The following is a 16191-nucleotide window of genomic DNA, read 5'->3' as shown; positions in this document are numbered from 1 at the left end:
TTGATCCGGTGTGGGTTGAACCCTGATCGGATTCTCCGGGTTTAGTCTGGGTCCGATCCGGGTCCGGGTTTGGTTGCCATCCCTATCCTCAACTATCGCATATTGAATATCTTATACCTAATGCAACCTAACAATGGCCAATTATTACGCTAATATTAGATATATCATTAAATGTTCTAGGTTCTATTTACCTTATAAGATGAATTCATATGTCTAGTTCTTCACTAATTTTAGATCAAATATGACCCTATTCAAATTGAGGTTTACTCAACTTGGGAAACCTAATCTAAAACCAAGTATTGTCTTAATTTGTTCCACTAAGTCAGACTTTTTTTGGGCTCTTTCTAAGCTAGTATCCACTAAATGGGTGGTCAGCCGAAATAGGGAATTACAATAGGTGAAATAAAGACAAAATGCTATAGCAAATACAAAATAACACGCATATGACAGTCAAGCATCCATTAAGTCGTTTATCACTCAACCACAATCAAATTCAGTTCATGATTTGCGATAGAAAAGTAAATAAATTCTATCAATTAGAAGAAAAATATCTAACACTACTCAATCACCATGGTGAGGTAGTGAGTAACATCTATGTCTTATTCTCTTCTTAGAAACTGTGACGATCCATCAATAATCTTTTCTTTGATCATTTTGATGATATGACATCAATACACTGTAGCGATCTATCTTTTGATTTTAGCATCGCTAGAGAGTCAAGTAACAGGTGTATCCGCATTTTATCCATGGCGACAGACCTTACTTGAGTCTAGAATTGAGGTATTTTGTTGAATTTTGGAGAGCCATTCATAGTTGGTCGAGTGAATGGCTCTCTTGGAAGGACAATCACTTGTCTTGATTTTGTAAGATGATTGAGGTTGATCTTGTGAGATAACTTGTAATTGTCGTTGTTGCTAAGGAAATATTTTTGCTATTGGTTCCTAGATATGGTTCTTCATATTCTAAATGTCGTGATGAAGGAGATTACTAATGAGGAGTAGAAGACACTAAAAGATCATAATATCATGCCAAATATAACCATTTGTTATGTGCTTTCTACCACAACCGTAGGTTTAAGTCTTTATTTGAATAGTTGGGATATGATTTAGAATGTGTAGTAGCTAGTAGAATACTAATATGAGTTTTTGCTCAGTATGAATCGAAGTGCTATACAACCAAAGTAGGAGTCAATAAGGCTTAACTTGAGTCTACTAATATAGTTATCTTTTCTAATGAGGGTTTTAAAGTAATAAATCTTGATAACTGACATCCCTTATTTCTAGAAGCTGATATCAATAGAGTAGTAGTCAAAGGAGCTTTAGTGGATATGGGTTCTTTCATCAATATCGTCCTTAGGGCATTGTTGGAAGTAGTCAAAATACCATCAAGAACATCTACGACCTAGAAGTTACAAATTTCTGAACTTAGTAGTGTATCTGAATCTATAGAGTTATACATCCAATTGGATTTAAAGGTTGGTCCTCTTCAAGCCCTAATTGTGTTTCATGTCATGGATCTTGAGACTTCATACCACATTCTTCTTGGTAGGCTTTGGTTGAATAAACACATGATTATACCCTTTACATATTATCAATGTGTGAAAGAAAGGATTATGATAAGGCCAATTTGTATCGTTGTCAGTCTTACATAGTTTCATCATGAAGAAAGTCATAAGGTAGATGCTTAATTTTACAAACTATTTATTAAAAGTGAAGGAAAGATTGTTGCTAAGTTAAAAAAGGTAAAATTAAAATTCTAATTAAGCAACCCAAGGGAGTGGTGAATTGGGTTTTTAAAAATACTAAACACTAAAGTCACAATCTAGTAGCAATTCATCCTTAAAAAATTTATAACAACAAATACAACAATAAATAAATTTAAGGAAGTAAGGGAGAGAAGAGCAAACACATGATTTTTACATGGTTCTGTAAAACCAGTCTATATCCATGCCTCTAAGCCAACCATGCTTAGAGATTCTACTATCCAAGCTTTACAACCCAAGGCTTGAAGATGATTACAATTGACTTTTAAGGTATCAATGAACCTTTACATAAGAGATGACAACACACATGTTTTTCATTTGTTTCCCACACTGCTATCACTTAATTTTTGAAATGGAATTTAAGTTTACAAAAATTGCACTCTCACAATAGTATACTTGCAAAATATAGATCAATGATAAATCAATGTAAATGAATAAGCAACTGAAAGCTCAAAATGATTTGTATGAGAAGTATTAAGCTTGATAGATTGAAGAAGACAATGAATAGAAAATGTGCAAGCTGTTTTGAAATGAGTTTGACTTGGCTTTTATAATTTGAGCAAGAAACCTAGCTATTATTCTATATCTGAGAGTAAATGAATTACTGCTTACCATGAAATGGATAACTATTAATTTGTCCAATTTGGCAAGTTATTAGTTTAAACTAATTTGAATTTTTTTTTGAATTTGAATCATTATTAAAATTTTATCGATTAGCCATTTTAATCCAAAAACCTTCTCAAAAGTTATCGCTTATTCGCTTGAAGTAAACAACTACCTATTTGCATTTAGAACCTCTTTCAAAGATATCAGTTAGTCGTTTTCCATAAATGGTTTATTATTTGTGAGTAGAACCTCATCCAAGATTTGTTTACCCTTATTGGTTAGTCGTTTTCTATTAACGGTCCATTGTTAAGTTTCAAAGGCTAAATCAATCACTATTGGTTTTTCGCTTAAAGTTAACAGTTCATTGCTAAGTTTTAAAAATTATAGTTTTACCCCAAAAACGTTATAGAACTCCAAACGAACCCATTTCTAGGATTTCAAAGTTCTCAAAAGCATTTATCAATTTATTTCATAAACGTTAAAAGGCAACTCATTTCATAAAATCATTTTTCTTTTAAATATAGAACCTTTATCTTAGGAAAATGATTTTCTTAAAAAAATGTCATGAAAATAATTTGAGCTTTTAAGTGCTAAGAAATGTATTCATTTTATCATACTACCTTTACAAGAGATGTAACAAAAGAAATCACTTAAGCTAGTACCCTTGGTGCTTGTTCTTGACTTGAAGAGCTTTGTGCCTTTGTCCATTTGAGTTTCTTGAACATAATCTCACATGAATGATTTTTCCTTTGAAGAGCTAGGGAGATTGTGAGATATATATTTATCATTTTACCTTTCACACATGCTGTGTTATCATCAAAATCAAAGTTCTATATAATCATATAGGTCAACAAAAGCTTTTGAAAGACATTGAAAAAGATTAGAAATCTAATCGATAGAAGCTTTTTCAAATCAAAACTCAATTTGAATTCCTCAGAAGATAGTCATTTTAGTACCCAAGACAAATATTAAGGTTGTTCTAGTTTTTAAAATGATCTTTGAGATTATATTTTTTTCTCAATCTTGAAGTGACTCTCATAGCAAGTGGTCTATTTCCTATTCAATATAATTACATTTGTGATATTTTTGAATATATTAGAATGGATAGAGCCAAGGAAGTTTATACGCCAAATTTTGTCCTAAATTTGATGATTCTTCTTTAGCTGATGCTATTTTATTTTAGCAAGTCATTGCAGTTACTGTTTATATCCCAGTTGATGCATTGTCTGTCGTGACAACATTGGCAACTTGTCAAGTATCTCATTTGAATTATTTCAGATTATAAGAGGCAAGTTCTACCTAATGAAAAATGGTGTACGACTTATAACAGTGTATGAGGCCTAGTCTTTTTTCTAAGGAAGGGTCCTAACATTAATCGATTGTCCACAAATACTGGCATTGAAACATAAAGAGGCTTCTAATTAGTAGTAGTCGAATAAAAAGTATCATTTGGACTTAAATGTATACAGGACAATTTACAATTGTCAATGAAAAATTAGAAGAAGTAATCTTAACGAGGAGGAGAATGTACAAAACTGTATCTTAATCGTCTTACTAAGAATAAGAAGAAGGGATTGGTTTAGTTACCAACAGAGTATCGCAATATATTTTTATAGGATTACTAGGACATGCCAGGGTTGAGTATATCTATGATCTATCATGCACTCAGCATAGACTCAAATTATAGACCAATAAAACAAATAAGAAAGAATTTCTGTCCATATATGGAGAAAAAGATCAAAGAAGAGTAGAAAAACTTCTTAGAACCATTAAGCCAATCATATGGTTGGCAGACATCATACCAATATAGAGAAAAAAGAGATTGATTATAATTTGTGTGGATTTCCAAGACCTAAATAAAGCCTAGCCAAAAGACAAGTTTCTTCTGCTCAATATAGACATGCTTATATAATTAACATTCAGTCACGTATTACTTTCATTTATGGATGGATTCAATGGATAACCATCAAATCAAGATGGCACTAAAGGATGCAGAGAAGACTACTTTCTGCATCTGCAGGTAATCTTTATTACACTATTATGTCCTTCAGCCTTGAAAATGCACAAATTATATACTAAAGGGCAAGGAAGTAGAAAACTATATTAATGTCCTTGTTGTCAAAGCCCCTACCATAGATACACACTAGTTAACTCTGAGAGAGGTATTTGATTGACGCCCTAAATATAATTTAAAGATGAATCCTATGAAGTGTGATTTAGTGTGTCAGTTGGCAAATTTCTTATATGTTTATTACATTAGCACGCGATTAATTTTGATCTAGAAAAAAATTCAAAATATCATTTCTATGCCACCACCAATAAATCAAAAACAGTATAAAAGTCCAATCATAAAGACACAAGCAAAAAAGAGACCATTTTAACTCTATTTGGCATAAACTATGATGCATAAATTAGCAGGTGTACTAGTAGGCACAAGTAATATAATAAAGAGTAAAGTATCGTCTCACAGAGATTGTATATCTTGTTAGCTACCAAACTTATTCTAACCGTAATTTATTTGAACAATCAAATAAGCGAATTTAGATTAAAAATTAAAATAAAATAAATTAACTAAAAATTAAATGAAGATGCAGGCAGTAATAGAAATCACCAAGAGATTAAGACATTAGGACATTTGATTTCACCATAACCAATCCAATTTAATCCTCTATCTATACTATTAAAATTTATTACCCATGTTGACAGTGAATTTCCCTAATCTATTCAATATCCTCTCTCGAGTAATATCAAAAATACCTCCACATATTAACCCACTCTATCTCTATGTGAATTTAAATATGCAAAGATTCATTAAACTCTATGGAAATTCTTAGAAAACTGCACAAATCTTTGTCTTTCGTTCAATTCATGGCATCCATTACACAGAGCAAAAATACATAAATCTCCTCTCGGTCTCATTATGTATCCTCAAATCATTTAAATATTGGCCAGATATTTAAAAGCATGAAGCACAATAATGAATACTCAATCATAGAATAATAAATTAAAAGTAACACAGATTTATGGAATTAAATCTTCATAATTAGGCTACATCGTAGCCCTAGTAAAATAAATTAGTTCATCGAAATATAAACAGAATCCATTAATTTAATTGGGAACATTCAAGCAAGATAATAGAGAAGAAGGAAAGAAAAACTCAAGAAGTTGTCTCTCTCCAATCTCTACAATTGACTTCTCTAAATTGTTGCTCCCGGATTTGTAGCGGTGGCTTCTCTTTTTCTTTTTCTTTTTTTTTCTTGCTCTCAGTTATCTCTCCAATCTTCAGTTCTTGTGCGGCTGCCTTCTTTAATTCGGTCCTCGGCTTGTGTTTTTTTTTTTTTTTTGCGACCGCTCTTTCTTCTCTTTATATTGTTGCGCCCCCAAATCCTTAAGTCAAAAGGATTTTAAAATAAAACAAATCCAGCCCACTCTTTAAGCCCATGCACGTGAATCATTCAAATTGCCAATTAATTCTTTAATGCTCTCCACATGCTTGCCATATTTACCAACCAAAAATTCAAAGCTTCCCCCCCGTGATTGCATGCATGATGATTAAATTCAATCTTCCTTGATTTGGCTTTTTATTTCTTTTCCTTTTGCTTCCACATTATTTCCATTATACTCCAATTTATTTCCGCTTTAAGCTTTTTTTCTTATGAATATTCCCAATATTCCTACAATGAAAAAATACAAAAATTAAGATAAAAATTAATATAATAAAATATAATTTAACATAAAATTAAGTAATGGAAGCATTAAAATAATAGATAAATTATGAGCACATCAAATACCCCCAAACTTAACATTTTGCTAGTCCTCGAGTAAAAATTAAAATAAAAACTATGAAAAGAAAATCCTAATTAAACCACTTTCGCAGATGATCACGATTTCATTTAGGGTATGCAATCAGCCTTTAAACCCTTAGGCAACCCTAGTGGACGAGTTATAGTCTTGAGAGGGTTTCCAGTGATGATACCCACAAACATCATAAAAAATACCTCAAAGATTGCATAAAGTATATAGCTCAAAGAAAATTAAAAATATTGGCAAAGTTCTAACTTTAATTAAATGGTCAGCCTCATCTCACATTGGATCCTTGTGTTGTGTGTGAATCAATTCAATCAAAACCCATTCTCAAAATTTTCAATATCAACAGCCCTTGTATTGAATAACAAATAGAGTATGTCAAACTAACTTCATCATCTTAATCTTTTTTTTTTAAATCCATAGGCATACATTAGCATTTTCTTTTGATTTTTCTTGAAGCACATGTTTTTTTTTTTTTCAAAGTCAGGAGCGTTCACTCTACCTTTTAAGGTAACCTTCTTCTCATGGTAGATTATTCTCTACATACTGGTGGTACACAAGTCCAAATTACTCAAGGATAGCTTTACTCTTAAGGGTTATAGGTAGTTATTTCTGACTATGGTGCTTGGGTAAACTTAATTATGTAGAATCAAAGTAAACTGTTATTTACTCTATCTAAAATTCTCAACTCAGACTGTATCAATCTCAAATCTCAAGTCAAAATTCTAAAAGAATTAATATAAGTGCGCAAAATATTTAAAGAATCACAATCAAGACGAAACTAACACAAGAATCAAGTATAAACTAAGACAATATTCATCCCTTTTTAAGAACCATATTCATTTAGAAAACTTGGGTTGCCTCCCAAGAAGCGCTTAATTTATAGTCATTAGCCTGACTGTCTTTGGAGAGATCATTCAAGGAGGCTCGTGGATGGAAAGAGACGATGTGGATGGGCCTTGCACAAAGTTCTTGCAATGAGGCCTCTTCCCACGAAAATAAGGAGATGGATCTTCATTATTAGACTGCTTATGTATTGTATAAATGTCAGGAGGGTCAGATAGATGCTTATCCTTAAATGGTTTGGTCATTTTTCTATCCATGGTGTCTTCTTGAAAACAATCTTTGAGTTTAGTTGGATACTTGATAGGTGTGTACACATTGAAAATGGCTTGCTCATTTTAAACTCTTAAAATCAAATTCCCTTCATGAACATCAATCAAAGCTCTTCCTGTAGTTAAGAATGGTCGGCTTAGGATGAGAGGTAACTCTATATCTTCGACCATATATAAGACAATGCAATCTGTAGGGAATATAAACTTATCAACCTTTACAAGCACGTCCTCAACTATGCCCCTTAGGTACTTTATAGATCTACCTGCCAATTGGAGGGTAATAGTTGTTGCCTTAGGTTCGCCAAAACCTAATTTCTTGAAAACAAAAAAAGGCATCAAATTAATGCCTGCACCTAAATCACACAAAGCTTTATCAAAATAACAATTTCCAATAGTGCATGGAATATTAAAACTCCCTGGATCTTTCAGCTTTTGTGGCAATTTATTTTGCAAGATGGCGGTGTAATCCTCAGTCAACATTACAGTTTCATGCTCCTTAAATTTCCTCTTGTTGGACAACATTTCTTTTATACATTTAGCATAAAGCGGCATTTGTTCCAAAGCATCTGCAAAAGGAATGTTAATATGCAATTTCTTAAACGCATCAAGAAATTTTAAAAATTGCTTATCTATGTAATTTTTCCGGAGACGTTGAGGAAAAGGGATTCGAGGAACATAAGCCTTGATTGGTGTTGCTGGTTTAGGTTGTGCTATTTCTGAACTTGTTGCCTTTGAAACCTTAGTGGTGTCTTCAACTTGTTCTTCATCAACTTTCTTTGCTTCTTTCCGTGGCTCATCAAGTTGTTTACCACTCCGACGTACAGTTGCATTAACTTGCTCCCTAGGATTCATCTCAGTGTTACTAGGCAGAGAGCCCTGTTGTCTACTAGATAACAAGTTTGCAATCTGACCCACTTGTACCTCGAGGTTTCGAATTGATGCAACTTGATTGTGAAAAGTTGTCTCTATTTTAGTCATGAATTGAGACATATTTGTTGTAAGCTGGGTAAGAGCATCTTCGAAGTTTGATTTCTTTTCTTGTGGTTGGAACCCTAGAGGTGGTGCTAATGCATTTTTGGGAGTTGTTCCATGATAGATTTCGATGGTTTCTCTAGCTTGGATTGTAGGTATTGGAATATAGGTTATTTTGTTGCCTCTGGAAGTTTGACACATAATGAGCTTGTTCAGTAGATGATGGTGCAAAAGGACTTCCAACTTGGCAATTGACGCTACTATGATTCCCTCCTCATAATTCACACACTTATGGTTTAGTTTGAATATTCATATTGTCCAACTTGTTACGAATAGCAGTTATATGTGCATATAAAGCAGTGACCACATCAACATTATGGACTTTTGTAGCTCTCTTTGATATTAGTCACTCTGAAGACCACTGGTAATTGTTGGAAGCCATCTCCTCCAATAATTCGTAAGCTGCTTCTGGTGTTTTTCCGATTAACGTTCCTCCTGCTGCAACATCAATTATTGTTTTGGTATTAGATCTTAAACCGTTGCAAAATGTCTGTACCTGAAGCCAAACTGGTAGACCGTGATGTGGGCATTTTCTTAGTAGGTCTTTGTATCTTTCCCACGCTTCATATAATGATTCAATCTCGAATTGAGCAAAGGTTTTGATGTCATTCCTCAACTTGGCTGTTTTTACAAGAGGAAAGTACTTTGCTAAAAACTTATGTGCTAAACCATCCCATGTAATGATTGTTCCAGTAGGGAGTGAGTTCAACCACTCTTTTGCTTTATCCCTTAGTGAGAATGGAAAAAACCTTAGCCTAATAGCATTGTCTGAAACACCATTTTGCTTAAATGTGTCACAAATTTCCAAGAAATTTGCAATATGAGCATTTGGATCATCATTTGGCATCCCAGCAAATTGTACTGACGTCTGAATCATATGGATTATGCCTGGCTTAATTTCAAAATTATTGGCTTGAACGGCAGGACGTGCAGTGCTTGAGCGAGCACCATTAACTGTAGGAACAACATAGCCTCTTAAAGGTCTCGCATCCTCATTTCCTTGTAATGGTTCATCAGCCATGATTAGTTGTTGCTCCTGTAAAGCTTCTCTCCTTTCTCTATAAAGCCTTCTACAAGTGCATTCAATCTCTGGATCAAAAGGCAATAAATCAAAACTTCTTGAACGTCTCATAAAATTAAACAAGAAAACGAAAATAAAAATAAAAACACTAAAAATAAAATTCAAATTAAACTAAGGTTAGTTGGGATCGATACTAATCCAAACAATCCCCGGCAACGGCGCCAAAAACTTGATGCGTAAATTAGCAAGTGTACTACTCAGCACAAGTAATATAATGAAGAGTAGAGTATCGTCCCACAAAGATTGTATATCTTATTAGCTACCTAAATTATTCTAATCGTAATTTATTTGAACAATCGAATAAGCGAATTTAGATTAAAAATTAAAATAAAATAAATTAACTAAAAATTAAATAAAGATGCAGGCAGTAATAAAAATCACCTAGAGATTAAGACACTAGGACATCCGATTTCACCATAACTAATCCAATTTAATCATCTATCTATGCTATTAAAATTTATTACCCATGTTGACAGTGAATTTCCCTAATCTATTCAATATCCTCTCTCGAATAATATCAAAAATACCTCCACATATTAACTCATTCTATCTCTATGTGAATTTAAATATATTAACCTTATCACGCTGTTACAACCTTTCTATAAAAAACACACTTTAAAAAATACGTGAAATAAATTAACTAAAAATAAATTAATAAGATAAACAAAAAATTACAAAGAAAAATAAATTACAGAATTTTAAAGAATAGAGAAAGAAAAGAAATTATTACCTCTAAATGCAGATTTACTTTTTTCTTTTTTTTTTAATAAGAAAAAAATACAAGAAAATAAATAAAAGAAATTATTCACAAAAATTAATTCTACGAATTAAAATAACTTACTTCCCCGGCAACGACGTCAAAAACTTGTTGTGCAAATTTTATTAAACTCGCAAGTGCACAAATCTATTGTAAAATAGATTAATCGAGACGAGTGTCGATCCCACGAGGAGGTGGATTTTAATTATATGTAGAATTAATTTTGTATGAGGGTGGTTGGATTTGTGGTGAAAGTGACTTAGATTATCTTGAAATTGGAATTGAAATGGCGAGAATAAATTGAAGAAAAATCTATTAAAATAACGTACTTGGGTATTTAGATCCGTATCAACATGCACAATGGGCTAAATATTCCTTATTAATGCCAATTAAATCATGAGGGGAAAATCCACATTTTATGAACCACACTCTAATTAATATGGTGATAAGGGCTTATCATGCCAAATAATAATAACTTTGTAATAGGAAGTTGGTGAAACCAAGGCGGTATCTAGACAAGATTATTATTATTTGTTGACGAAAAGTCAAAACATCCACAAAAACTAGAGGGGAAGAGAAAGTAAATTTACCAATTAAAGCCCATGACACATGTTGAGACTTCACCTCAACCCAAGCTTGAAAGAAAATTAGCTACTCATAATTGAAATAAGAGCAAAACGAAAATTTATTAAAATACGTAGAAAATACAAGATGGAGAAGGAATTATAAAAAATGGAGTCCAAAAATGGATTCAGAGATATCAAATTAGGGGGGAGGCCCCCTTTTTATAGATATATTGAGTAAATCATGGCCATCGGATTAAAAACAGTTTGGACACTCAGGATTGCGCCACGTTATCAGTCAATAGTACGTGGTTTGACCACGCGGTTTGAACAGTGACCCGGCTTGAACAGTAACGCAGTTTGGTTGAAAATAATCCTGTGTATATGCATGTACCGTACGAGTAATTTTTGATCCACTAACATGCTGCCACATCACCAATCAACAATGCATAAGAATTTTAGTCTAACAGGATCGTGACACCTCATCAGTCAATATCACATCATCGATCAATGCCATGTCATCGATTCGTCTATGTGAACAGTGTCGTGAACAGTAACGTAGACAGTACCGTACATGTGAATAATATCGTACATATGAACAATGCCATTTTTCCTTTTTTACTCCTCCTAAGGTTTTCGACTGTCCTGAGTTTAAAAGTGATGTCCGTTTTGCCGTCTGATCTCTCGTTCATTGTGAAATAACTATGATGCCCTTAAAATACATAAAATACTTCATTATAATATAACACACATAATTAAATGACAAGAAGCTTAAATACATAAAAGTAAGGGTGTTAGTAAAACTTGAAGTGTAAAATGATGATTTTCTCCTTTATAAATATACATTTTCTAACACTCAACACACACCCCAACCAGCTTATTGCTAGTCCCTAGCAAATAAAGCGAAAACAAAATTCAAATCCAAAATGATTTTTTTTTAAACAATCATGTTTATTCAATCAGACTAATGATAGTAATCAAATAAAAGTATAAGCATTATCTCCAGTCTAAAAAAACATTCACACCCACATCAACCATCCACATGAATCAGCCCAGTAGACATTGTCATAGCTACTTTCAAGAATGACATGTCAAAGCCCAAAATCTCACTGGAAGTAGTGACACTCTCACAAAGAAATTAAACCCAATAAAAATAGTCACTCCAATGAATGGTAATTGAGAGAAAATAATAAAGAAGTGATATCACATGCTCTCACCAAGATGAAAGAAATATGCCCTCAGCTTAGAAATAATACGATATCAAGTTAAATAAAAATACTAGTCAACCCAATTTATTTATTTATTTTTTATGCACCGCTATATCTTTTTAGCCCATATAACTAGTTTCTACTTCAGACTATAGTTCCCTAAAATCAAAAAGGACTTTTATTAGGACGTAACATAGGTTAGAGACATGGCTAACACAAGAGAGGAAATAAGGAAAACAAAGTGTATGTTTGAGAAAAATGTAGAGATTTTTTTTTTTTTTGGAAGTTGCAAAGTGGATTTCATCTATTATTGTTTTTTCTAAACAACAAGTTTTTTTTTTGCTTTTGTTTGACATAACTACACTGAACAAAATAATTATTTACATTTTTCTCAAATATAAATAGGTGATGGAACTTGTAAGATCTTGGGTAATACTCTAAATTGGAGTGGGTCAAGATGATAAGTTTGACAAAGAATATATATATATATATATATATATATATATATATATATATATATATATATATATATATATATATATATTGAAAGGCTCAAAAGGGTTAACTATGGATATTTCATAAAATGGATGGCTAGAAAGGCTCAAACGGATCAAAGATGGCATTTCCATTGTCTTTTAGGGCTCTCAATAATCTTCTATATCTACTAGTTAGATGGGCCTCCAAATGTAGCAACCCACATTTTTTTTTCTGTTTTTTTTAAGGGTTAACTCAAAAGAAATCTAGAGACCGTGTATAAAATAATAAACTGTCAAACTGTATAAAGAATGGGCAAAAATGTTACTCTCCAAGAAAAATGATAGGCTCAAAAACTCAATTGGTACTTATTATGACATGTTCATTCCTTCAAGCAACTTATATTTGTCTTCGACATCAACATATAGAGTAGCAAACATAGCGTAACATCACTTAAGACCAAAGATAATACAAATACTAAAATTTGAAATTCATCATGTCATCCAATTTTAAAATAAATTACACATTTTTTTTAAACATCCTACCCCCCAACCTTTTCTAAACATGAAAGGAAAATATGCATGCAAAAATGTGAAAATGATGCAGAAAAACTAATTAGAAAAGTTACACTTAAAATTATAGAAAAAGAAAACAGTTTTGTTTTTTAACTAAGAAGATGCGTTTCTAGAGGCACTATACTCCATATTCAGCCATCTTCGACGCAAAAATTCGAAAATGTATATTTATAAAGGAGAAATTAAAAAGAAGAAGAAAAATGAATATCAAAGCTTAATAAAGAAAAAGAAAATGTCTGAATTTTTTTTGTTTTTTTTAAACGATGAAGATGCGTTTCTAGAGTCACTACACTCCATATTCAGCCATCTTTAACAAAAAGTTAGCAACAATTAGTTTCTACAATAAAAAATTAGTAAAAACTTAACTAAGATTCCACAATTGTCGACTATTCCCTTCCCCCAATCAGAACGAAACATTGCCCTCAATGTTTTAAAGGAAAGAAGTAGAGTTTAGAAGACATCACCTGGATGGTACAATACAAAAGAAAATATTTACAAGCGGAGAGTTAAATCTAATTTGTACTTCTTACTGTGGCTACTGTTACCATCATTATTTAGACGCTCCAACACAAAGGTCCAGGGGTCTGGCTCCAATCTATAAGCTTGTAACAGATCAAGTAGCTCATTAGCAGTGTGAGTACAAATAAAAAGCTTTTTCGTTGTGGAAGGAATGAAATAGTTTTTTATTGCATGGTTAAGAAATGCGATGAAGCCATCATAAAAGTTATTGACATTTAATAAATCGATGGGTTTATGGGGAATGTACAGGTGGGCCCAAGATGCTAGTGTGATAAGTGCCTCTAATGTTGCAAGATCTCCTGGAAGGAAAATAAAAGTATCAGCATGATTAAGCATTTCATTTATTCTTTCTTGCATACCTGAGACGACTAACTCTTCTCCAGTTGGTGAGTCAGACAAATTGCCCAAAGGTTTTAGGGCTCTTAGGATGATGCCTAACACTTGGCTTCCTCTGACAAAAGCTGCTTCTGAGACCAATTTTGATAATCCTCGGTTACCTCCTCCATACACTAAGTGTAATTTTCTCTCTGCTATGCTTTGACCAAGATCTATGGCTGCCTCAACGAACTCTTTATGTTTATCATAGTTAAATCTAGAAAGCACATAAATGTTCTTGAATTATCTATTGGGAGTAGCCGCCATTGGGATACTTCTAAAAAAAAAATTGTGAGTGCTTGATAAAAAATCATATTTAATAATCTTGGTGATAATAAGTCACAGCTGTGTATGAGGTAGCATGTCAGTGTCAATTAACGTGTAAATCACATGGCTCGCGAGTCAAAAAGGAAACAGTAAAAAGAAAAAGAAACAATGATAAGATAAAATTATTAAAGACAATAATGGAAAAGATAAAACAACAGTGAAATAAAATAACAGTGAAGTAAAAGGATATTTATATGTAGTTGCAACTGTGGATCACATCTTCCTCTGGTTTTATGTCCAGAAACGGCTTGAACGCCCTCTATGGGTCGAGGATAGGCTTCCCATCCAATTTTCTTATAAACTGAAAAACAGAGTCGTTTATAGTCAAATTTCTGAGACTATATCGTGCATGCTCTTTCTGAAATAATGGCCATAATTGGAGAATCGCTCCTTGCACATATCCACTGGGATGCGTTTCAAGAAACAAAAGGATATCATCCAATGACTCCTTATTCAAGCCATCCATAATGAATTGAATCTTATCTTCCCTGTTATCAGACACCATTCCTAAAGAACATGGGTTTTTATTGCATCTCATTCTGGCACATTTATGACAAGCAATAGAAATTCTTTGAGTTCTTTATTTTCTTGCATAATTTCCTTTACCACAACCAGGCATGTATGTAATAAATTTTGGAGGTAACTCACCTGCCAATTGTACTTTAACCTCGATTAACCAACAGATGTCAGCAGATATGTTATTTTTCATGAGCAATCACATGCGTTCGGACCAAGCTTTATAAATTGTAAGGAGGCATTATGAGGAAGTAAAGGGAATCAATTGTGAAGCTGTGCTAGAATCTCATTTTTGTCCATACCTTCGCCTCAGAGTATCAGTTATTATGGGAAACTAAAGTAATTGACTTGATTGTCACGGAGTACCGTTATCCGCCACTTCACCGAGGTAACAAACTAAAGCATACAAACAGAAAAATAAATTAAAACACACAAAGAAAATTAAAATCGTCCTCTTATTGAATTTACCTCAAGCTCCAACTGGATGTTGTAGACACTTCTCTCAATGTCTCTGAGTTGGCTTTCTAAATCCTCAACATAGGATACCAACTCTGGTAGTTGTAGAGCCCAAATACGATGTATTTTACAAAATCGAATCTGCCTTTTGAGATGAGATTTTACACATTGAAGTGGTTTAAGAATGTTCAGGAGGAACTGTTTAGCTACGGTATTCATGATTAAGAATGATAAGAGAAAACTTAATGGTTAAACAAACACACTTATGCAAAAATAATCTCAATTAGCAAAAGAATAATAAAAAGAAAGAAAAAAAATCAAATCACCGAAAAGAAAAAAAAAGAAAAAAAAAATCAATTCAAATCTGGTAGGTCACTCAAATTTATTTCGATGTCCTCTCCACGTGGTTGGTATTCTAGATATGATTTTAATCTTTGACCATTAACTTTAAACGTGACACCGTTCTTTGGGTCCTTAATTTCAATTGTCACATGTGGAAAAACAGTATGAATAATAAAGGGGCCAGACCATCGAGAGCGTAACTTACCTGGAAATAGGTGCAAACGAGAATTGAATAAAAATACTTTTTGACCTGGAGTGAAAGATTTTCTCATAATTTGCTTGTCATAAAAGACTTTCATCCGCTGCTTGTAAATCTTGGCATTTTCGTATGCATCATTGCGAATTTCTTCAAGTTTTGCCAGTTGTAATCTTCTTTCTGAGCTAGCTTGCTGCATGTCAAAGTTGAATTTCTTGATGGCCCAATATGCACGATGCTCGAGTTCCACAGGTAGGTGACAAGCTTTTCCATATACCAGCCTGTAGGGTGACATCCCAATCGAGGTTTTGAAAACCGTTCTATATGCCCATAATGCATTATCAAGTCTTAATGACTAATGTTTTTTGTTTGGCCTCACCGTCTTTTCTAATATGTGCTTTATTTCTCGATTGGAGATCTCAACTTGGCCACTGGTTTGCAGATGATATGGGGTCGCCACTTTGTGAGTGATTGAATACT

General features: G+C 33.0%; 1 protein-coding gene across 1 annotated transcript; it reads right to left on the bottom strand.

Annotated features, from left to right (window-relative positions):
* Positions 1-7356: 7356 nt before the first annotated feature.
* On the bottom strand, positions 7357-8463 carry LOC112100968. Its single transcript, XM_024190845.1, has one exon. It carries the CDS (start codon positions 8461-8463, stop codon positions 7357-7359), a length of 1107 nt encoding a protein of 368 aa, XP_024046613.1.
* Between the last annotated feature and the right edge of the window lie 7728 nt (positions 8464-16191).

This window comes from Citrus clementina, unplaced genomic scaffold, assembly GCF_000493195.1.
Source record: "Citrus clementina cultivar Clemenules unplaced genomic scaffold, Citrus_clementina_v1.0 scaffold_2, whole genome shotgun sequence".
Lineage (NCBI taxonomy): Eukaryota > Viridiplantae > Streptophyta > Magnoliopsida > Sapindales > Rutaceae > Citrus > Citrus x clementina.
The sequence above is the reverse complement of the archived record's forward strand: the minus strand, read 5'-3'. Positions and strand labels throughout refer to the sequence as shown.